The sequence below is a fragment of the Argiope bruennichi genome, chromosome X1, assembly GCF_947563725.1.
Source record: "Argiope bruennichi chromosome X1, qqArgBrue1.1, whole genome shotgun sequence".
Classification (NCBI taxonomy): domain Eukaryota; kingdom Metazoa; phylum Arthropoda; class Arachnida; order Araneae; family Araneidae; genus Argiope; species Argiope bruennichi.
In genome coordinates, this window is record NC_079162.1 from 7,443,576 (window position 1) to 7,468,349 (window position 24,774).

At 34.3% G+C, this 24,774-nt stretch overlaps 1 protein-coding gene across 1 annotated transcript in view; it reads right to left on the bottom strand.

Annotated features, from left to right (window-relative positions):
• Positions 1 to 9,141: 9,141 nt before the first annotated feature.
• Positions 9,142 to 24,774, bottom strand: part of LOC129958605 (muscle-specific protein 20-like) — a 75,592-nt gene continuing 59,959 nt past the window's right edge. Inside the window, exons 3-4 of the mRNA XM_056071203.1 lie at positions 23,535 to 23,739; positions 9,142 to 9,425 (exon numbers count right to left, since the gene is read on the bottom strand). Coding sequence (XP_055927178.1) covers positions 9,246 to 9,425; positions 23,535 to 23,739 — 385 coding nt within the window. The 3' untranslated portion in view covers positions 9,142 to 9,245. The remainder of the gene's footprint in view (positions 9,426 to 23,534; positions 23,740 to 24,774) is intronic.

Below are 24,774 nucleotides of genomic sequence, written 5' to 3' on the forward strand. Positions count from 1 at the left end.
TGATAAACTTAGTGATAATTTACATTTAGACTTAAAGAAGGTTAAAGAACACTGTAAGATCTCTAAAAGGTAAAGGTAGACTATTAGATTATGAGCAAGTGTTTTTTGATTGAGAAAATGAGGGGATTATTGAAAGGGGTTAATGAAAATGGTCATGACAGAAATAAGAAAATTCATTATCTACCACACAGACCTGTGTTCAAAAAAAACTCTATCACCAAAATCCAACCTGTATTTGATGGGTCTGCTCGTCATGGACACTTTTGTTCTTTGAACTCTTGTATTGAACCTGGACCTGATTTAATTGAGTTAATACCTGCAATCTTGAATAGGTTTCGTTTAAGAAAAATAGGAGTAATATCAGATATTCGTAAAGCATTCTTGCAAATCGTTTTACACGAAAACGACAGGAATTTTCTACGTCTCTTGTGGTGAGAAGGTGGCGATCCTGAAAAAGTCATTATTTACAGACATTGTCGAGTATTCTTTGAAGTATTGTGCAGCCCCTTTCTGCTAGCTGCAGTATTAAACTTTCATCTAAAACGGGCACTTGAACATTTGAAAACTGCAGCTGAAAAGCTTCTAGACTCTATGTACGTCGACAATTGCGTAACCAGTGTGGAAACATTCGAAGAATTCTCATCTTTTCAACGAGACTCTAGAGAATTGTTGCCATTAGGAAATTTCTACTTACGTGGTTGGAGACATGGTAACATGCATTCACCTATTCTGGAGGATAGCGTTGATCAGCATGATCACTATTCGCCCGATTCTTGGATTTTTGTGGAATATCGAAAGATATACTTTGTCCATCTCTTTCGAAGAGCCCGTTAACGAAGAAGGACACGCTGCAAAAAGAAAAATACTTCCCATTTCTTATCTAATTTTTGACCCGATTGGAGTCGCATGTCCTGTCACTCTAACTCCTAAACTAATTCTGCAAGAGAAGCGTCTTGGGATTCTCCATTGCCTGAAAACATGGCGAAGAAATTTGAAATTTGGAAACGTCAACTTAAAGACTTTAAAGACTTAGAAATTTCCCGGAGGCTGTCAAACCTCGATCTTAAAGACTCCAACCTGTCTCTACAAGTCTTTTGCGACGCTTCAAAATTGGCTTACGGTACTTGCGCGTTTCTTCGAGCTGAGAAAGACGGAGAGGTGATCTGACAGTTAATCCAAGCACGGTCAAAAGTTGCTCCTTTGAAAGGCATTTCTATCCCAAGATTGGAACTTTTATCTTGCATGATTGGAGCACCTTTTTCTTGGACTTTCATCCCTCCAAATGTTCCCTGGTGGGGAGGATTTTGGGAGAGACTAATCGGCCTTATGAAGAGGATTTTAAGAAGACCGTCTTTCTTAAAGACAACTTTAAATCACGAAGAAATGAACACAGTTCTTTGTGACTGTGAAAGAGTACTGAATTCAAGACCACTTACTTATGTTTTGGGTTATGGACGACTTCTGAGGCCTGTCCAAGGACTATGAACTTTTATTTGAGTTTATTAATTGCTCATATACTCAAAGTGGGGAGTGTTGCGAAAGAAAACCAACCCACTTGTTTTTTTTTTAATATATAAACCAAAAACGAGAACTATTTCCTGTTATTCCTTTTTTGTAATTTATGGGCTTTGCACCTGTTTTTGTTTCCTGTCTGGTGGCGCCAGCTAATGATCTTTGAACATTGCTATTATTATTTTTTTGTAATGAGATGTTTCGTGGTATAGAACTCCGTGCGGAGTGGCTGTAGCTTGGTGATGTTTGTTATACTAATTATTAAAATAATGTTAAAAAATTCCCGAAGACTCCTCCAAACTTTTTTTTATGCGAATTTAGGTTTTCGAATCCCGGATATATTTTTTCAGGCAAGCTCTGTCCCAGGACAATTGGAGTTGAAAGTTAGAAGGGTCGACGGAAAGATATGTGGATCCATTTTGTTTATCCATGCAGAAAATATAGAATCTAATCCACAATAAATTCTATTATAGCACATTGTCAATCAAACTGGACTGAAATTATTCCCATAGTTTCACTCGGAATTAGATCTGCCATTAAACCGGACATAAATGCAACATGTGCTGAATTAGTCTGTTATACAACCCTCAGATTGCCTTCTGACATTTTAACCTTAAAAGTAGATCTATCAATACCAGCAGATACTTATGTATCAAAATTCAAAGCACTAATGCAGTCTATAAATCCTATGTCTACATTTAGACACTCGGTTAAGCCTATTTATATTCATCCATCTTTAAGTACTTGCTCTCATGTATTTTTGCGAGTGTGCAGTGTTAAACCGCCTCTTTCACCTCCCTACACTGGTCAGCAGAAAAGATAAAACTTTTGTTTTAAAAATTAATAATAAAAATGTCACAGTTTCCATAGACCGTGTCAAACCTGCATACGTGTTGACAGGATCTAATGAATCATTACCTTCTATACCTGCATCTATTCATAAAACTCAAGATGAACTTTCTTCTAAAAATGAAAAATTACCGACAAAACCAACTACTACTCGTAGTGGACGTCATGTCCATTTTCCAACTAGATAAATATCTGCGATATAAATTGTTGTGTATACATATATTGTAATTGTAATTTTATGTATTTCATATATTATTGCATCTATTTAAATAAATTTCTATTTTTCATTTGAAACCATTATTGTATTATGTGATGTTTTATTTTTATATTTGTCTTGTATCATCACTTTTTGTCGTTCTCCTTGTTCACTAGGGGGATACTTATATAGTGATCGTAGCGCCATCTTTCATTCATGTCATTCTAAAGCGCTACCTATCTACTTTCCCTAATGCAATCTATGTTTATACTTCGCACGGGGAAATCCCCGTTGTATGTATGTGTGCGCTAAGTAGTGATGTTACGATGGTTGTTAGTGAAATAAAGAGTTTTTCTAATAGCGATGAAATGCTTTATACAACACTCTACATGAACATCACCACACTACCATCCATCTTTTGTTCCTTCTTACACACTTCATCAACCAAAACTGAGAGAGAACCGAAACTGAAATTTACATCTGTTACTGCGGGATCATGGGACTTTTTCCAAACGTCAGCATTCTGCTTGCGCGAAAGGGTTACATGATATTATGGTTAAGCCAGGAATTCCAACACTTAAGAATTTTCTTTTAACAGCATTTTTACAACGTATTATCCTTCCGAATTTCCCGAAAAGTTGTCTACAATTTTTTTTTTTTTTTTTTTTTTACTCTCATTTAATTCAGTTTCAACATTTTCAATTACCCAAAAACTTCTTAAAGTCTTTTCTAGATCAACACTTTGTTTGATTAACCCGCAATGTATTTTATTCTCTTTCGTGTTAGAAATACTCCTACTCAGTAGATAATCAAAAGCAGAATTTTGTAGGATTAGATATGCATTTTGCGGACATATCTGCCTGGTTTCAGGAGCTCAAAAAAGGCTTCCGCTCCAATCAATAAATCAACTCTCTGCGGAATATAAAAGCACTCATCTGCTAAATTAATATTATCTAACCCTCCTACGCATTTTTTGATGGAGTCGGATTAGTAATTCTCGGAACAACTAACACATTTAATATAGTCTCAAAAGTTCGGGCCTTGTTAACTAAAGTAGCGAGATCGAACAGAAATCGTTAACCCAGACACCACGATGTTTATCGTATTCCTTCTCAACTGAAATCGATCTTTAGTTAATAAAGTGAGACTTTGAGCCAAGGTCCATTAAAATTCGTACTTCACACTTATTTTCATTGGAATCGCATAAATAAGCATTCGCTGTACTCAAGAGAACTGTTTTTAGTCCAGACACAACTACTCATAGCTGAAATGATGTTGGCGCCAGTTTACTTTTCATTGCTCGCTGCAGGAATGAATGTAGAAGCTAGTGGAGAGAGGGGGAGGGAGGGAAGATTCATATTTTAACTTTGTTTTTTATTTGATACAACTCGAAGAATAAGTTTCGCTTTTTTCTTTTGATTGCACTGAAGAATTCTGATCTCGAGTGAAATGTAAAGTAATATGATGCTTTGTATTGCATTTTGCACAAGAGTTCTTTGATTTGCAAGAACTCCCTTTATGTTTTCTCAGTCAATTAAAGCAAAAATCGTTATCTTTCATAAGTTGAACTTTCTCATTAACAGATAATTTCTTATAAGAATACATATAGAGAGGATGAGCCTCATTACACAGAATGCATTTCGAACTTTTTTCATCGGATAAAAAGGTTTTTGATATATTTTCACATTATAATTTTCATTATAAGTAACAACGCTCATTGATAGGTATTTTCCCTGAGATGACAAATATAAATCAATTTCCTTTCTCAACGTAATTGGATCAAACCAGGTATCTGCTTGTTTTATACTTATACGTGAAGAGGTTTCCCTATTTCATGTTTGAAATAGTTTTCAGAAATTATGAGCTAGTTTAATGTTTTTAAATCTGACACATTCCTTAATTTTAAGTAATATTCCCAGCTAGTGGTTAAACGGGAAGCGAACTGATCCTAGGTCTCATTTCACTGACACACATTCTGAAATTCTCTAGACAGGACTGAGCTGTTGGGGGAAATTTTCTCAGCACATTTTCTTTAACTTTCTCATTTATTTAGATCATCATCATCTATGTATGGGATTATATTACATACATAGCACATACTATGTATGTGATCTTTCACCTAGTATGTTAAGACGATCTCAGTTTTATATTTATTTCTCTGGTACATTCTGTACCATAAATGCTCGATCTAAAGATAAAAACAATTTTCGGGTATGCTTGATACTTTAATTTTTAGAGTTCTAATTATCTTTACTAATGAGTCTAAGGAATCATTAGACTCAAATGATTCTTCGTTATTTTCTTTCACCAAATTCGAATTTCACGAAATCGCGCTAATTCAAGCTCAGTTTTTGCTCTTTCTAACTTAAACTTCACAAATTCTAATTGTTCTTCATCTTCTGGCTTGTGCTGTTCAACAATTACATTTGCAAGGTCACTTACAGATTCAGGCTCTGTTTTAAATTTGTCTTTTTTTCAAAAAATCATATGAATTAGTTCTAAAATTGTCATTTTATCACTTATGTTCAAACCAAGTTCTCTGCCAATAAGCCTTAAATCATCCTTTCTACAAGTGTTTAAATATTTTGACATGATGCATAGTCAATAAAGAAAACAAGACAATCCTACTACCTCTTATGAAGATTTTTATCCACAAGATATCACATAACTCGAGAATCTCATTAACACTTGATAGTGAATCGAAGCTGTTACCGTAATAATAAAACTGTACCATAATAATAATAAAACTGTTTCACTCCGTAAGAATGAACCTCATGACGTCGACGCTCATAAAAAGAACTCTCACTCATTAAATAAAAAGTAATATAGCAGACTGTAATTCACTTTTAATTCACAATAATTAAATTGAAGAGAGCCGATGGTACACACATCTCTTTCTGGCTGCTTGGTGCTCAACACTGTTTATCAACAAACTCTTTTTTTCCTACAAATGGCTCAACGGTCTTATGCGCAAATACAAAATAAATTTACTTTTCTGGAATTCAGGCGTCCTGGCCTAGGGGTAGAGCGTCTTCTCCGTGATCTGGGCGCCCCCGGTTCGGGCATGGTGAGGTATGTGAAAGAGCCCTCCCCCCCCTCCCGTAGAAAGGGATTGTGCAAGAGATTGTGTGAGTGTCATCTTCATAAGAGCTAGAAGTCAGACTTCTGCCCTCGAGTGTTCAGGAGCCTCACAAGTTGCTGCACAAACTCGGCTTAAATCGCCGACCTCGTCAGCGGGCTTGTCTATGACAAATGCATTAATAGCAGCAACGTTTCTGAAATAAATGCTTTCGTCTAAACATGCAACTTTATGAATGCGTAGATGAAGAAAAACGTTTCACTAAATGACAGTTATATAATTTTATAGCTATCAACCTCCACAGAACGTGGTTTCATACAATTGCCCACTTTATTTAATGAAATAATTGGTAGTATATGCTTTGTAATTGGAAGTACAAGTACATGCTTAGGTGCAGTATTTCGGGGGGGGGCTTGTTCCAGTTTTTTGGGACACCCTCTATATGTATACATATAAACTGGCGATGGTCACTTGATTGGCGATTCTTTGAAAGAAAGATTGAGTTCAATGAATCTCAAAAGTTCATTTTCTTGAGATTTCCCTGTTGTGCTACATTTTCATAGCAATGATTTCCTTGTTTGTGAGATAGTAAAAATGTTTTTTGATTACAAATCTATGGGCAGGAGTTAAATCAAGAAGGGGAAAACTTAGTCCAGACCTAAATTGAAGTGTCATTTCGAGCATACCATTAAAGTATCAATCCTCACCCACTGGTCAGATATCAACTGTGGTACAATTTACTCAGTGAGAAATGCAAAATTTTAATCCTGTCCATTGAATTGGTTGATTGATGAGATTATTATCTTGATTTCAGGCCATGTTAAAGTACATAATTTTGGAACCGTGGTCAGATTAAGAGGATTAAGCCTGAACTTCATTCTAACTCTATAGTTGCGTCAGTGGAATAAAACTGATAGAGGAAGTTCGTTCTAGACACCATAAACTATGAATAGGTCAAAATATTTATATTTGTAATTTGTAATAAAATATTTGTCTGAGCATTATTTCATTGGTTAAATATGATTTACATTTGTTCTCTAAAGGAAAAGAAGACAAATTTTATTCCGAATGTTTATCAGTATTTTCGCAAAGTTTGTATCGCATTCAGTTAATAGAATCAAATATTGAATTGAAATATATTTTGCTGTAATATTATTACTATAATTATTTTGATATTTTGAGAAAAAAAAAGTGGTTTGTGAATCTCCAACCTTATGTATCGTGACATGCTCTCTTTTTTAAATTGCAATTTAGAAATAAGAGAATTTTTTCATTCATATTTATTTATTTGAATGACAGAAATCCTTTCTGTCGGGATCGTTTCGTATTAAACCCCATTCCTTCGTAAGGACAGGCATATTAACTTTTTAATCTCCATTTGTTTTCAATATTCCTCATGTTGTATTTATTTTAAGTCAATGAATGATATAATTCAATTATTACTTTTTATTGCTCTATCCATTCATCGGCTGTTATCCACTCTTCACAGACTTTGATTTGCCTCATATAAGAACCAGCCTTTTTGGGTCAGCTCAGTTGAGTGGAACCATGTTTATTCAAATTATGAAAGATATTTTCTTTTAAAAATTAGAGTGAATAGAAATTATAAAAGGGCAGGCCAATCATTTTATAATCCCTTGCATTCCGAAAAGTAATTAGATGCATGATTATTCACAGAATTAAAAAGCTCATTTCATTTTTGAGAGGTATACAAAGTGGAAGTTCATTTTTTATAACCTCATCATACCTTTTCCTTACAACACTGTATGTATATATGTGTGTGTGTAAACATAATTTTTTATTAATTTAATTTATTAGTTTATTAACTTTCACCCATTGAGTCAGGAACTTCTGATGGAGACTTTATTATTTTTTTTTTATACTTATCACTTCTTGATGAGTGGAGGTGATTATTATATTGTGGTGATACTTTAACACAAAAAATGACATCGAAATCTGGATTATTTGGCGCAGGCAACTTCTTGAATATATGATAAGGATCCCAAACATAAAGATATCGAGCAGCAATGTCTCAGATTACGAAAGGAATAGCGTCTCATCAGAAACGGAACATTTGGTATTGCATCGACTTGAAAAGGCAACGCAATGTCCCAGGGATTGAACCTGAATTCTTTTGGCACAGATCCCGAATCCTGTCGGCTCTACAAATGCAAACCCAAGCAGGCCCGTTCGCTTCGCTTTGATTCCATGTACAAGCAGAAGCACATCAACACAAGAGCGAAAAGCTAATGAAATATTTATCTCCATGTTTATATACTGTGAGATTTTGATAAGGATTTCTTTACTCTCGTCGATTTAGGGAAAGGAATCTTTTAACACATTTTTATCCCTTTGTGGGGAATTTCAGCAATTTTACAGAGCTGCTTTTGCATTCATTAAATAAAAAGGATGGAATTGAACCAGGAAATAAAGGAACATTTTAGAAAATATGGGCTAAATGAATGCAAAAAAATTAGGAATGAATTTTTAATGAATGTTAAAAATTAGGAAATGAATGAAGTTTAAATTAGATTTTAAAATATCATTACGCACACACACATTAGTTCTTGTCAACTCCTTTGGTGGAATTTCAATGAGTCACTTGTTGAGTGCAAAGGGTTAAAATAGAAAAGGCTGGCAAAAAATGTTCTGTGACTCAATTATAAAGAAATTCATCAAATTATTAATAAATACCACCTTCAAATACTATTAGATTTCATTATAAAATGAGTACTTCCATCTTTGGGGTGAAACATTATTTCCATAACAGCAGTTCGAGCATGATAGAAAGTTTCAAAATTTAAAATGCACTGGGATATAAGGATGCCGAACTTCCTGTCATAATGTCAGTTCGTGAGTCTGAGATCTGATTCCATTAAACATGTGCTGGTTAAGCAAGCCTGGTGTACTTTCAATCCATTTGGGTCTTGCATTGGGAAATTTGGCGGAAAGTTCAAAATGACGAGGTATTTTTTCAGATAGTCCTAATATAACGGAGTGCTGATCAAATCAAACAACCTATTTGCAATGAAAAGAAATGGATGCAATCAAATATTTCTGATATATCAGAAAATATAAAATGCTGTCTATTTAAATATTAGGAGCTTTATCCCCCTAACGTGAAAAACTAGATTTTAATTGCAATACCAGTAAATGAAAGAAAAAAGTATTTTGGTTCAGTAGAGGTAGTGATTTTTGCATGCAAAATTCTTGGACTATCAAAAAACTTAATTAGGGTATCAGAAAATGAGTGAATTTAATGCATTAGTATTTCGACTGGAAAAATTTAAATTAAAATCAAATTAAAAATAACTGACGGTAATATGTTTTTATCGTTATTAGAAATCATTTTCTTCAGAAGTGTCAACGGAAACTTTTAACATTTATCATTGGTGATTTAACAATGATTTTTTTTTTTGTTCTGCAGAAAAATTCTTATTTTTTAAAATTTATTTTGAGTTTCTTGCATTTTTATTAGCATGAAAATGTAAATAAAAATTCCATGAACAATTTCACACATTTATTGACTAATCACATATACAAGGAAAAAAACAGAGGGCAAGTTAAAGACTACGATGATTTTTACAAGAATCTGACATTTCAACACTATTACATGTGCCTTGTGTTCCCAAAATTGATGCCACTTTGGTTGGCACCTTTATTTGTTCCATACTGGAGATTAATGATCGTTTCGCCAGCTCGGAGTTGCTCTTCGGTGAATTCTCTTTCGTTCTTTTCTGCCGGTTTCGGCCCGAGGAAGGGTCCGGGAAATTCTGGATGAAGATAGCACTGAAAACAGAAATCCAGAAATTATTGTATGGTAGTAAAAAAATCGTGGTAAATTTGGAATGGTGATATAAAGTGCAATCTCGAAATCAGTTTTTTCTATATAAGAATCACTTTCATTTATTGATTTTTTAAAGTTTCCAGTACAATTTTGGATTTAAAATCTTGCGTTTAGAATTGAAATTCTTGAGAATCACTTAAACTAAAAGAATCAAATCTTCCCAATGTCATTTTAACTTTATTTTTTGTATTTTAATTTTTTTCAAAGACAACAATTAAATTTTTTTGTCTACTTATCAAGATTCCTCAGATAATCATACAAATATAATATCATTTAAAATCATACAAATATATAATCATTTAAAAATTTTCATATAAAATTCATTCATTCATTTGTAGTGAATTGCTGTAGTATAGTGGGTTATCAAGTTAATTTTCATATTTTTTTCACATAATTTTTGTAATTAATATCTTCAGAAGCATAATTACTTCTCTGACATGAATATAAAATGAATGAAGAATGAAATTCAAAACAAATATCATCTGTCATTTAAATCTTAATTTGCTCTTCAACCAATATTCTCAATATAATTTTCAACCCAATAGAATACGAATTCGAAAAATAATGGTATCAATATTTTCTTTCAAGAAATGAAATTTCACTCACTGAAGAGCACAGATCTACAAAAACTGAGATTATTGGTTTAAAAACAGACCAAGTCACAGGAAGTGCTTTTTGCATTTTCGTAAATAATAAAATCATATATCCGTGGCAAGGCAAACTGAATCTGCACAATTCTAAGCAGAGATCTTAACCATTAAAATGGCTATAGAAACAGATTCAACATAGCACCAATTAATATCTGATCTGAGAGTCTGTTTTGTCTGATGGCTATCCTCAACCCTAAATCACACCACAGCTTCAATCTCTGCTGGACTTCAATAAGCATTTACATCCACGATGGCTCAAGACCCACATCTTGAACTTGGGCAAGGAATATGTAGACAATCTAGCGAAACAAATTATAATGATAGGCATTCCTTTCTCTCACCATAAGCCACTGTCCTACTTGAAATTTCAAATTCGGACAGCTGCTTTAGACATCGGACTAGAGAAGTGGGACAACAGAGAAGTAGGCAGGAGCATGCTTGAAATATTGTCCAAAGTTTCAAAGTCAATCATGTTCATTTCAGGACACGGTCCCATCCCTTCGTACCTTCTTCATTTCGATTTCTGTCCAAATTATAACTGTTCCTGTATCGAAAAAAGTGACCCAATGCCCTATGCAACAAAATGTCCACTAACAGTCTTCTGGCATTTCAAAACTCCATCAATAGATAATGTACTACATTAGCTTAAAAATATTATCAAAAAAATTTATCAAGATTCCAACTTCTAAGGAATTTCATGTGTGATGAAAGCAATCTTTTCTTAGACGAATTACATTGAGCACCATTTCTTTTAACTCGTGTTTTTTTTATAATTTTATTTGATACATTTGTTCATTAGTATTTTTTATTATTTTTGTTTTGATTCTATGTCATTTTCAATATGCTTTGTGTATGTGTTTTTCGTTTTGTTTTTTTCTTTGTTTGTTATTTGTCATTTTTTATTTAAAAAATAAAATTCATCTTGACAGTTCATGACTGTTCATTATTTGGGAGGCACACTATGGTCCTGAATGGTTGTCAGTTTATCTGGCTCTTATATTTTTTAAATCCTTTCTATTTACACAATAAATTTCCCCTCAGGGGCACACCTTCTTCTGGTGCGACGGGCTTCACGATACCGAGGTTCCTTAGTGATCTGGTCTGCCTTCCAGATTTCCATCCCCTCAATCTACTGCTTTCTGCTGTTTTCTTCCTTCCCTTGACAGCAAGCTCTCGATGAGGTTGGGAATGGCCAGTGCCGGTGGCTGTCTTCCCTTGTTGGACTCCGTGGTGGCCAATGCTCGAATAACTTTTCATATCGCATGGCTTCTCTCAATAAGGGTCCCTTCAGTGGGCATCATATTATTCCTAACTCTTTTTCTATAGACCACCATTTTGATCGATACTATATTATAAAACGTAATTCTGAAAATGAGACATTTGAAACAGTTTCCCCTTTTTTGGTGCTGAAAGTTATCAACGCCACAATTGGTGATGTGATGACTATCCGCAAGATGCGTTCTGGAGACTTGCTGATAGAGATTAATTCTCGAAAGCAAGCCCAACACATAAAAATTAAAGGCTTTGGCAACTATAGAATCAAGGTATACACACACACGTCATTAAATACCTCAAAAGGTGTCATTACATGTGGAGAGATTTTTAACCCACCTGTAGATTTAATTACCGAGGAATCAAAATCTCAAGGAGTTACACATGTCCGCCGTATTACCAACTGGCGACGGACAAACTCTTGAGACTAAACATCATATAGTTACTTTTATGTCTCCTAAACTACCTATACGCAGGTTACATTAAACTACCTATAAGACCATACATACCAAACCCTCTCAGGTGTTTTAAATGCCAGCGGTTTGGACATTCGAAAGCAAATTGCCGCGGGACTGTCACTTGCACCCGCTCGGTTGAGAAAGGGCATGAGAGCCAGGAGTGTTTCGCACCAGAGAAGTGCGTGGACTGTAAAGGTGAACATGCGTCTTTCTCCCACTTGTGCCTACGTTGGAAAATCGAAAAACAAATCACAGCAACAAAAATTAAAGAAGATATTCCATACCGTGGGGCTCGTAAAAAAGTTCTCGCACTAACACCTTCACTTGGCGTAAGTTACGCATCTATACTTCTAACTATACTAAAAACTTCTGTGAAAATTGTAACTGTCTCAACTGTGCTCAAAATACCACCGGTATGATCTCTCCCAATCAGACATCTGATTCTCATACAGAAAAATCTATTGATAATGCTCCTGATACTGAAAAACTAGACAAAAGTAAGCGAAAATCAAAGCAGGTTAAATCTCTGAAACTAAAGCTTGGAAAACGTGGACTGTCGAAAAAAGACATATATTCGCAGTTGAAGAAATCAACCACTAAAAATTCGGTAGCATTGGGGCTTGCTAGTCAAGGTACAGCCCATAAGGATTTGACGTCCATTTATAAAAGTATATCAAATAGTCCCAATTTAAAACTCCATGAAGATGAATTTGAGATGAGTTGTGAAGTTTCAGTAACTCCAACCACTGTTCTTAATTCCTCTGTTCCAACAAGAATTTCTTAATGGGTACCTTTCTTTCTTGGAATTGTCGAGGCATCCAATGACATCAAGGCTATTCTTAATAAATTTCATCCTATCTGTTTTTGTGTTCAAGAAACTTTCTTGACACCAAACATCCCTTTAATACTGCGCGGTTTTAATTATGTTAGAAAAGATGCAGAAACAGGATCTCACAGCTGTGGAGGGTGTTTGTATCTTTACATCAAACTTGTATCCAAGCACACCACTCAGTTTACATACTTCCCTGCAGACTGTGGCTGTACAAGTTCATGCAAGAACATTGGTCACAGTTTGCTGCATTTATCTACTGTCCAATGATGTAATTTGCCAACAAGATCTCGACAACTTAGTAGACCAGGTTCCTACGCCTTTCCTGCAACTCAGCGATTTAAACGGACATAGTACTTTGCGGGCTTTGGATAGCACAAACTCTCGTGGGTGACAGATAGAGCAATTCATATCAAATAACTGCCCTGTCTGATAAATAATGAAGAGAAAACTTACTTTCATGAACCCACAAGAACCTTCTATAATCTTGATCTGGATCTTTGTTCTCCTGAGCTCCTCCCTTTGCTGAATCTCACAGTTCGAAGTGATCTCTATAATGGTGATACTTTCCTGTAATAGTTTCACAAGACGACATTGGTGATGCGACTTCATGCCCCCCTAGGTTCCTATTCCAGTGTGCAAACTGGAATGCTTTCTCGCAACGGGCAAATATTACACAGACAATGGTCAGAACTGCGGACATCTCGAAAGCAGTGCAAAATGTCGTTGATATCATAATGTGCACTTCAAAAGACGTGGTGAAATATAGCTTATCGCGAGAGTTATAAGACTAAAAAAATTTTTGGAACATATTTAGAAGGTACCCGACGACCGAAAATATTGTTGCATTTAAACGAGCCAAAGCCTTTGCTCGCCGCATTCGCTGTCAAAGACAAAGGGAATCATAGGCATCCTTTGTTTCCTCCATATCATGCCCCACTTCCAGTAAAACATTGTGGAACAAAGTTATGACCATCAATGGGATTTGTCCTGATTTTTCCATTCTTGTTTTGAATACAGAAAACGTGATGCATTTCGCTCCATTAGACCTAGATAATATTCTTGGCCAAGCATTCGCGCAAGTTTCCGCTATTTATTCTTACAGTCCTGAATTTATGGCAATTAAGAATCTCATGAAACAGTCGCCATTGCGTTTCAATCCCAAAAGAACTTTTTCCATACAACTATGAATTTAGAATGTCTGAACTGGAAGCAGCGTTGTCTCACTCCCATGATACCAGTCCTGGGCCAGATGAAATCACATACAACATGCTTCGCCATTTGAATAGAACTTCCCTTTCCAATTTATTATTTTTATTCAATAGAATTTGGAATGAGCAGAAATACTCTTCTGAATGGTGCGAAGCTATTGTGATTCCAGTGTTAAAACCTGGCAAAGAACCCTCGAACCCTCTGAAATATAAACCAATTGCTCTGATGAGTTATCACAGCAAGACCTTTGAGCGTGTGATCAATGCTATGTTTGAATTAGAGAGACAAGGATGCATCTCCTCGTTTCAGACTGGTTTCCGTAAAGAACGATCAACTTTTGATAACATGATCCTTCTGGAAACTCAAATTCGCAACGCTTTAATCCGGAGGATCCACCTTGTTTCTGCTTTCTTTGATATTGAAAAGGCATATGACCGTACATGGCGATGCAGCATACTTTCTACGATTTTTAATCTTGGTTTTAGGGGAAACTTGCCGATCTTTTTAATGAATTTTTTAGCTTACCGAACGTTTCGAGTTTGCTTCGGGAAGTTTTATTCTAATTACTTTATTCAAACTGAGGGTGGAAGTGTCTTTAGTGTTACACTATTTATCCTTCATTTTAGTAAGATAATCATTTGCCATCATCTATTTATGGAAGTCTTTACGTTGATGATCTGCAGATCTCTTGCCGAAGAAGTAATATGCGTTTGAGTGAGCGTCATCTACAGAACGCTATTAACAAGCTGGTGACTTGGTACGATACCAACGGACACAAAATCTCACCTAAGAAATGTCGGTGCATTCACTTTTGTACATGCATTTGGACCTTGTGTTATTGCCCTACCTGTCGTGGATGAAATAAAGTTTTTAGGAATCTTCTTTGATCTGAAACTCTCTTTCCTTCCGTATATTCAATTTTTGATAAAGAGTTGCGAGAAAACCTTAAACATTCTGAAAGTTCTCTCCAAAACCACTTGAGGTGTAGAAAGAACCTCCATCATCAGTGTTTACCAGGTTGTTATTCTTTCTCGCATATATTATGGATGTTTGATGCATGGATCGCTCTACCTTTTTACGGCGTCTAGAAACCATCCACCATTCTGCTTTGCGAATTTCTCGGTCGCCTTTCGAACATCACCCATAGAAAGCCTCTATAATATCTGCCACCAGTTATCACTTAACTTAAGGCGTAAAATAATATTTCCTTTATATTTTATACAAGCACAATCTAACTTGAAGCCTTCATTACGTGAAACGACACTACCGGCTGGTCTTAGGAGACTCTATGACGCCCGCCCCTTCCAAGTACGTCCTGTTTGTGAGAGAATGAAAATACTTTTGAATGACTTGGAACTTAATGATGTTACCCTTAAATCAGTTAGTTCCTTTCAATTCCCTTCTTGGAATGCTCCAAAATTTTCCTTTTTGAATCCCTTTTCTGGATTTAATAAAGACATAACTGCACCTATTGTTTTTCAGCAACTTTTCCACTATCATTGCTGTCAATGTTCTTCTTTCGCACCAATTTTTACAGATGGTTCGAAATAGGATGGACATATCGGTAGTGGCGTCATACTTCCATCTGAGACACTGAGCTATCGTTTGCACATTTTTTGCTCAGTGTTTACTGCTGAGTTGGTTGCAATTTTCTGTGCTCTTCAGAAAATCTCACCTCCTTCTCAGGGTAATTTCATAATCTATACTGACAGAGTGTATTCCTTGGAGACCTTATACAACTACCGTAATCGAATAGAGCCAATTGCTATTGAAATATTGTTCCTTTTACGAACTCTTCGGGATATTATATTTATTAATATTATATTTATTTGGGTACCAAGTTACGTGGGCATTGCTGGAAATGAAGCGGCAGATTTCGCTGCAAAACATGCTTCCTCTGGGGTATGTTAAAGCATTCCATATTGTGACTTCAAATAAGCTATTGTTTCCCATCTGTTATCAATATGATAAAGAAAATGGGATCTGCAGATTGAAAATAAGTTACAATCCATCGAACCTTCCATTAATTTTTGGCCTACAATTCCTGTATGAGAGTTCCATGTTAAACTGACTCGTCTCTGTATAGGACACACACGTTTTACTCATAAACATCTCATTTTTGGAGACAGCGCATCGATATGCCCCACATGTCGGGTCGTTTTTAGCATTAAACACATTTTAATCGAATGTTCCTCATTTAACTCTCACAGAATTCATTTTCTTAAATCTTCTTTAACAGACTTGGTCGGGGAGATGTTCCACCAAATTATTTTCAAATTCTTTAAGGCTATTCGCCTTTTTACATACATCTAATGCATTTCTTTGTGTTTTCAGTTTTTGTAACAGCTTTAAAAAACATTATTACTTTCATTTTTTACTTCCTGTTTTAAATCATCATTGCTTATTTTAAATTTCTGAACTTTATGTATTCATTGTAATTTTATCAACTTTCGCCTTCTCTTACCGAAGCTTGAATGATTTTAATTAATGCCTTATTTTTATCTAGTATGATTTTAGACCATATGCTTAGCGCAACATGGCCAAACATTGCCTTGCACCAAAAAATCCAAAACAACAACAACAACAACAACAATACACAATAAACTTCAAAACAATACTCTATTTATGGTTGAAAAGAAAACATAAAAATATCAGTGGTGAGCCGATATCTGTAAAAATTTACAATCAAATGACATTTTTAAAACTTATTTTCGAAAAGAATTTTTCGAAAGAATTCTGACTGAGTCTTTCCGTGATCTCTCAGCTAATATAGCACTGAATAAAACTTTAAATACTTGTTGAGAAATAGCATCAAAAAGTGACGAAGTTCTTCGATGCCGAATCTCGATCGAAAGTTTTTCTAAGTAATTAGAAAAGTTTGGAAGTCGGACATAATAATTTAAAAAAGGCAATGAAAAACTTGATATTAAACATTTAATTCTGACATTTCGACGATAAATCCCCAACTACTATTAAAATTAGAACTGTAAAATTTGACCAAATCTTCTGTGTTGTTTCAAGTGTGGGCCCTCAAAAACTAGAAACCGATCCACTACTATCAATTGTTCATATTGCTCAGAATCTGGTAATGAGGATGAAACATGCAAAATCCCAAATCGTGGTGCAACTGTAAAGGAAACTGCTTTGCAAATTCGGGAAGTTGTCCAAGATGAGCAAGAAGAAAGCAAATTCAATCTGACCGAGTACATTAAGAGTTATCCTGCCAAGAGGAAAAAAAGTTATAGAAGGTGGTACATCTTTTTGCAAAGAATTTGTCACTGTATTTTTAGGCCATTGAAACTCCAAATCAAACAGTTTACTACTGTCAATTACAGATGCGAACCAACTTTATGTGATTCTCCTAGAAAAAATATAACCGTCAAAATGAGTTATTGGTTTGCTCTACAGTCATGGGAATAAACTTCGTCCTGTACCTCTTAGAAAAAAAAACACACAAAAAGCTTCCTATACTTAAAAAAAAAATTTCCTACAGGAAAGAAACAAATAAAACTAACGATTAGGAAAATCTCAAGTCCTTAAAAGACATGTATTTTAAGATCTATGACTCTTTAATTGACCCGGAAGAAAACAAAGAATGCTCAGATATTTCTTTAAAACCTTATAAATCAGGCTTTCAAAAAATATAAATAAAGGCCATCCACATTTTATCCTATCCCAATAAAAACAAAACTCGTAAAAAATGTAAATTTAAGACACATACTCAATTTAATTATAAAACTAAAATGAAGAGAAACCTGAGTCAAGTAGCTGATGAAACTGAAATTTATGCAGCTGACATGGAAGAAAGCAAAAATAAAATAATGTTAAAAGTTTTTATTAATGATAAACCAGTAAAAATGCAAACTGGAAATTGGTGCATACGATTTCGATGAGTCGTTGAGACAATTTCGTAAAATATCCCTTTTAACTAAAATTGCACATGGTAATGTAATTTAAGTAAGCAATCATTTGACTGAAAGAAAACTACAGATTTTCATTGACAATATTCTTATGCACGAGTGAGCCGAATGGCTTTACGCTACCCCCTACCAAAGTTGTATAGCATGCGAAATCATTAAACGTCCAGAAAGTTTTATAGAATATCGTTTGAGAACGCGGAACATACTTTTCAGAATTAACGAATCTGAAGTTCTTTCTCGAACTGCTTATTGCTGTGTTGTGTACGGTGTGCATATATATTTGATTAAAAAAATTTACTTTTCCCATCATTCAACCTTAAGCATTTGTTCATACGTTTTATACCAAAAAATTGATCTTATTCCATATCTTGCTGACAGTCTTCATGCGGAATCTTTTCAAATGCTACTTACTCTATTTGAGGTGTTAGGAATTGTTGATTAACTATTGCTTTAAATCATGTCAATACTTACTCTTCCTTTGAGATCTCAGCATGTAAATCAATTTCACAGTGGACTTAATAATGATCATCTCTCTAGAATACACTTTTTTCTTAACCGCATCAAAAATGGACTATTTGGCACGCGCCTTGATAGTTGTTTACCACAATCTGTCTTGGAAAGTGCCTTTTGTCTGATATTTCAACCCCTTTCCTAAATTCAGTAAACATACCATGGAGCTGATTGTTTTACAATAAATATTTTACTACCATTATTGTCAATTTCTGGTTATATATTGTAACATTCCCCGTTTCCTAGTACTGATAAGACATTTACAGTCAGCTGTGCCGTCGCTGTTAATTACTAAACTGCTCGAGATAGCCAGATGGTGGATCTTTTCACCTGGGTGGTTTCGCATCTGTTCATTAGCGACTACAGTGAAAGACCACATGTGGGAATTCCTCGTACAAGAGATATTGATAGTACCTTCAAAGAGAAAGGGGTGTCCAAGCATCTGGATGCTAAATGTTTCTCATTGTGAAAGGACTATGATAACTCCGTGTTCCAGAATAGTCAGTTATGAAAGGTGCATTACTAAAAGGACCTTCCCACGACCGATTGGCGCCGCTGAGGGAGCATATGGCTGAACCCCGAATGGCCGAAAGAGAGATCAAATGACCAATGTAAATTAAGAGGCAGAGATTGTCGCCGAAATAAAGTGCGGAGATTTTTTTAGGGAGAGGAGAAGAAACGAATTGGAGGCAGACTGTTGGACTACGCCCACGAGTTCGGAGTCCGAGAACTACCCCTGGAGTGGTCGTGTTGACTAACAACTTGTTAGTTCCCTGTGGTGTTGTTTCTCAGTATTGATGGGGATCTGAGTTTCAAGATAAACCTTCGACTGCGACTGTTGTATATCCTACTACAGGTGTAAATAACTATTTATTTTACCAAGATTAGAACAAGTTGTTCTTTTGTATATATAGGGCTGTAAAATAAAGAATTGTCTGGAAATTCTGCTCCGTTATTTGATCAGTCTAGATCAATATATTACAATATTTTTAAAGAAACGACTCGAAAGCACGTAGACATGCAGGTTTCAGTACTGTTGATGGTGATAACAGTTACAAGCACGTCTTTCTTCCCTTTAACTCTCTCATATGCGAATATGTAAGAAAAAGGTATTGTAATCGTAAAAAAAAAAAAAAAAAAAAAAAAAAAAGCGTTATAGAACCTCTAAGCTTTAATACATTTTTAGAATGATATCTTTTTATTTAATGAAATTTCGTCTTTCCATCAAATTTTTCCATCTGCAGAAACGTCAGTTCGATGAAAGTGAACTCGATAACTTAAAGAGCGTGAGAGATACGGTTTTTAGATTTAAAGTGTACATCCATATCAAATTTTGAATGAAATCCTTACACGGGTTGACCTTTGATCTATCTGTATATATGTAAACGCATTCACTATAACCGCAACAACTAAGATAAATGAATATTGGTGTGTGGTCTTGCAGTCAAAATGGTAATTCTATATCGAATTTTAGTTTCAATCGGTCATCAAAAAGGCATCCAAAATGCATATTTAGTTTTCTTCACCACAGTAATAAGCACAAAACGATTTTGTGATAGACTCTGAAAATAAAAATCTGAGCACTCGGTGTGTTCACGACTTTTCTCAAGGTCCGCAATTTTTATGCGAGAGTGAGCGGGTGTATTAGCGAACATGTCTGATAATAATGCAATCTCAAATACTCTACAATTTGAACAATGAAAGAAAATCCTTCCGAGAAACAACACATTTTCATTTTCTTGATTATTTTTTATGAAGAGAAAATTAATAACTGTTTAGATGATTTTAAAACTTTAGTTAAAGTATAAAGAGTCCTTAAAGGGTAGTTTACACCACGATTCGCCACTTATTCACAAAATTAAGGTATCAAATTGTATTGCCAAAGCCATTTCATTCTTATAGCCCACTCAATAAGGATCTCAAAACATCCAATTTCATAAAAAATTAATATAAAGTTGAATTTTAGAACTCTGATAGACAACTACTAGAAGAGCTTTTTTTCTGGAAAAGTCTCCAGAAATCCGTCTGGAGCTCCCCCCCCCCTTACCGAGCCCCCTTCAATGATTCATAATGTCGCTATTGACGGTACAGCCATTATTTCTGTAGCTGATGTTCGGAACAAGATCGTCTTTTTTTTTCATTTTGTTAGTTATTAAAAGGCCTCCAATAACGGCTCTTTTCATTTTTACATAAAACCAAAAAGTTTAAAAAAATTTTGTGAGTATATGTAGGAAAAGTAGGTCGTTTCCTTTTTAAACATTTGATTTCTCTGCTATACATTTTTATATACCGTGTTATGTAAAAACCATACCTATAAAAGTTAAAGCATATACTGTTTTCAACCCATTGAAAAACATTTTCATTTATATTCGCTGTTAATGCTGGAGAGGAAGTCGAAACTAAGAAACTTCGGCAGCTGTCGTTTATAACCTCCAGAGATAATGTGGGAAGCACACTCAGAAATATAATTGATAAATATTTATTTATAATATATACAGGGACATGTGCAGTTCCCATTATGAGAATAATCTATTTAGAGATTATTATACTTTGGATTTCTCGCAGTTGAGCATCAAATGTACGACTGATTCATAAAGATCCTTGATTATAATTTATATGAAGAATCGAATATTCAATAATTATTTGTCAGAATTCTTATTTTTGTTAAAATATTCGGAGTTTGGTAGCGCATTTAAACATAGCCATTGAAATATTTCCCTATTTCCTAGAAGACGAATACTTATCCTATAAGAAATCTGGTCAGTTGTGCATTCAATAATTGATTAAAGTAGAATCAAGACTATCTGAGAAAGACTTTAATTACAAATATTTTTTATTGTCAGTTGATGAAGAATACAATGGTCAGAACGTGGGACCCCATGCGTCCTATGAAATCAGTAGGAGGTTTAACATATGGAAGAATAGCGCTCTTTCGAAACGGATTCTTGAACTCTTTTCTTCCCCAAACTGCATGAAATCATTCATTTTCTTGAAATATCAGTCGAATACAATGAGAAGCTGGTTGAATTACGTGAGTCAAGAAAGCAAATGCATCTCTGTGACTTATTAAAATTTACCAAGTAGTTGCGAAAACACAATCAATTTCCTACAATTTCGAGAGAGCTGGCGCCTTTAGAATTCGATTTGTGTGGCAATTCAATAAATTGTGGCCAGTATTAGGACATTAAAGTTATTGACAATAAAATAAAAGGGGAAATTTTCAAACTTCATTTGAAATATATGGTAAAAACCCAAGCACAGCAACAATCAGAAGTTACCGTTAATTACCAACAGCTCTTCTCTTGAATCCTGTCGATACTGCTACGTTCAGTGGTGGTGAGGTGGTCGGCTGTACACAGAAGAAGCTCTTCTCTCGCATTTTATGCATTTACGATAGCCCCAGCAAATTAAGATTATATCTGAAACATGAATTGTCACCACGACAACCATCCATATTTGACTGTGTGTCACTTCGAATTGATATTAAATCTTTACCGAAGAAGTTATTTAAGGAGTGTTGTCTAGAATTTTAACATAAATGATATGTTTTCAACAGAGGATTTGTGTTATACTTTGCCATGGCCAAAGAAGTGTATATAAGGTAATATCCCAGAAAACTATCATGGATATGGTCTCAATAAGTATGGAGAAAATATGATAGTTGTTTTTGAAAGATATCCTGAAAAGATGGCAAAAGGGGATTTCTAACCATCAAAACCAGTAATAATAATTAAAAAGAACTGATGCCATCTTTGTGATCAGAACTTCGAAATCTTAGACTGAGGGTGACAACAGTAGATGAAGATACATACGTAGACGAATTAATAACAGCCATCCTTTAACACAAGATCTAAAGTTACTGTTGTAATTCAAATATAATTTCATTGTACTGTTGATGGCCTATGACACTGAACGAAAACATACGTTTTCGTGAAGGAAAATGTGATGTTATTTTTTATACAGTCATATACAAATTAGAAATATTGATTGAAAAATGCAACTATCAAGCAACTTTTACTTTTTTCGATGTATTGTTTTGTTGTGAAACAACCTTTTCTTTTTGTGATACAGGATAGAAAATCAATGGAAATGCTGAAATATTAAATTCGCAGTTGAGACAAGATCTTTCTGGTTACTGCCTTGAAAGAAGAATTGTTGGCTACTTGTGAAGAATTTTTGTTGCAATTGTATGGATTAAAAAGATATTAAACATTGAAAAGGATTCAATATTGCAGAATTGTGACTTTTACCAACATATTTCTGACTTTGATAAATAAAAGATCGGTAAAATCTCGTTTGGATCTAACAAAACTACTTCCAATTTCAGAAGCATGCAGTCAGCATTTAGATTAAACGGGTTCTTCTATACAAATTCGGCGATGATCAGGCAACAAACTTTCCGTCACTGAATGAGTATGGAATGCTGAAACCATAATATACAATAGAAATTTCAAAAGAATACTGAAACCAGTCACGACTTCAGAATCCTTCATTCCAGATGATTGATTGTATCAATTGTCTTTTGTTTATAAAAAAGAAATGGCAGTTACCGCTTTGAAACAGTTCCTAGTTTTTCCAGTATGACACAGATGGTGGATAATGGAACGATGAAAATTGTTAGGGAATCAAATCTGGTATGAACATTGGAAAGACTATGTATATTATTTTATATCATTATTATTTCCTTGGTACACACAATTTAAATATGTATATATATTAATCATAGTTCTATTTTTTCATTTACCACTTGAGTGGATCTCATATCGTTACATCGATTTCATTCACAAATTAACTAATCAGTCATTCATATATTAGTATAGCTAGTCTCACTGGGCACGATGTCTAGGAATCAATGTCTCATTTCTTGATCCCCCCTCTTTACAATAGCATCGCATGTAAATAAATGTAAATGAGTAAATTAAAAAATATAACTTTTACAGGAATGATTTTTGCATAATATGGCATATAAAAATATATAGGGGAAAAAATCAAGGGTTTGAAACAAAAGATATACTTTTTTACATATACTTAAAATTAAAAAAAAAACTATTTGGCATTACATAAAAATGAAGATGAAAAAAAAAGTCAATTTTATCCAAACATTAGCTTTTGGTGTAAAAATGCTTCTCTAGCAGTGAGCTGCTTTTGTCCCTTTCAATATCTTTATTGACTGAATAAATTTTCTATATGAGAATCTTACTGCTCTGCCGAGGGCCATGATACATTGCGTCACTTGAGGAATGTTGCGGCGTTCCCACAGATCGACCGTCTGAAAAACATCGATTTCTGCTACACCATATTTCTTGGCAGCTTCCTGGAACTTGTTAATGTTCTCCATCATTTTGAATTGTCCTCCAGATGTATTGATTTTCTTAATGATGCCGGGGGATAATTGATTCATCAATCTAAAAAAAAAGCATGGAAGAAAAATACATGATCCATTTTCTGATATCCAACAACCAGAATTTTCGATTTTAATCACAAAGTATTTTATAAACGGCTATAATCAATACTAAAGATAATTTCTTTAATCATTTATCTGTTTTGTTTTCTTTCTTATTTAATTAGATGATACCCTATATTTGAAAAATTACATAAAAAATTTAACAGGTTTATAAATTCCTTGTAATTTTTCACCAAACATGTATGAATAAATTAATAATAAAGATTTAAAATTCCATGCAAGTATATCATACGTGTAAAACTGTTAAGGGGTTAAAATTACAAACAAACAAATGACAAATGACTTATATTAGGTAAGATTATAATATGTTAAGATGTTACTTTTAGCAGAATGCATGCTGAATTGGAATCATCTGCCAAACGGTTTCTAAGCGAGTCTTTAATGTTATTCATCTCTGAAAATAATGATTCGCAGGCATAGATAGTTAAAATATGGTTAAAATAGCATGAGCCAGCTTCTTCAAACAGTTAAATGTGTTTGGAATCGAATTCCATGTTTCCAAATTTTCTTTATTGTCATTTTTACTTATATTGCTTGTAAATGTTTCTATTTCAATCAATTCCAACTTTTTCCTTGTTTCAGTGAATTTTTGAATTCATGTTGAACTAGACTAGAAATCAATCAGTTGCATTTCAAATTCTTCAATTTCCGACCAATCGAATTGGGACAAGTTCAGTTTATCAAATGAAGTCACATCGGGATACATAATAAACTTGAGCGTTTCCGATAATTCTTTGAATTAAGAAAATCTCACTGAAAATTTCTTGATTGAAGAATCAATCACGGAAATAAATTCTTTAATAACTTTTTCTTCATCTGATTTCTCATGTAATCTGAATCTTTGATATATTTTTTTTCAAGTTTGAGAAGTACTTGTAGTTTCTTGTAATAATATCGTTTCTGAAAACATGCAGTTTAGCGTCAAAAGCGCGAATGAGATCCATCATGAGGATAATTGTTTTATTTGTGCCTCGAA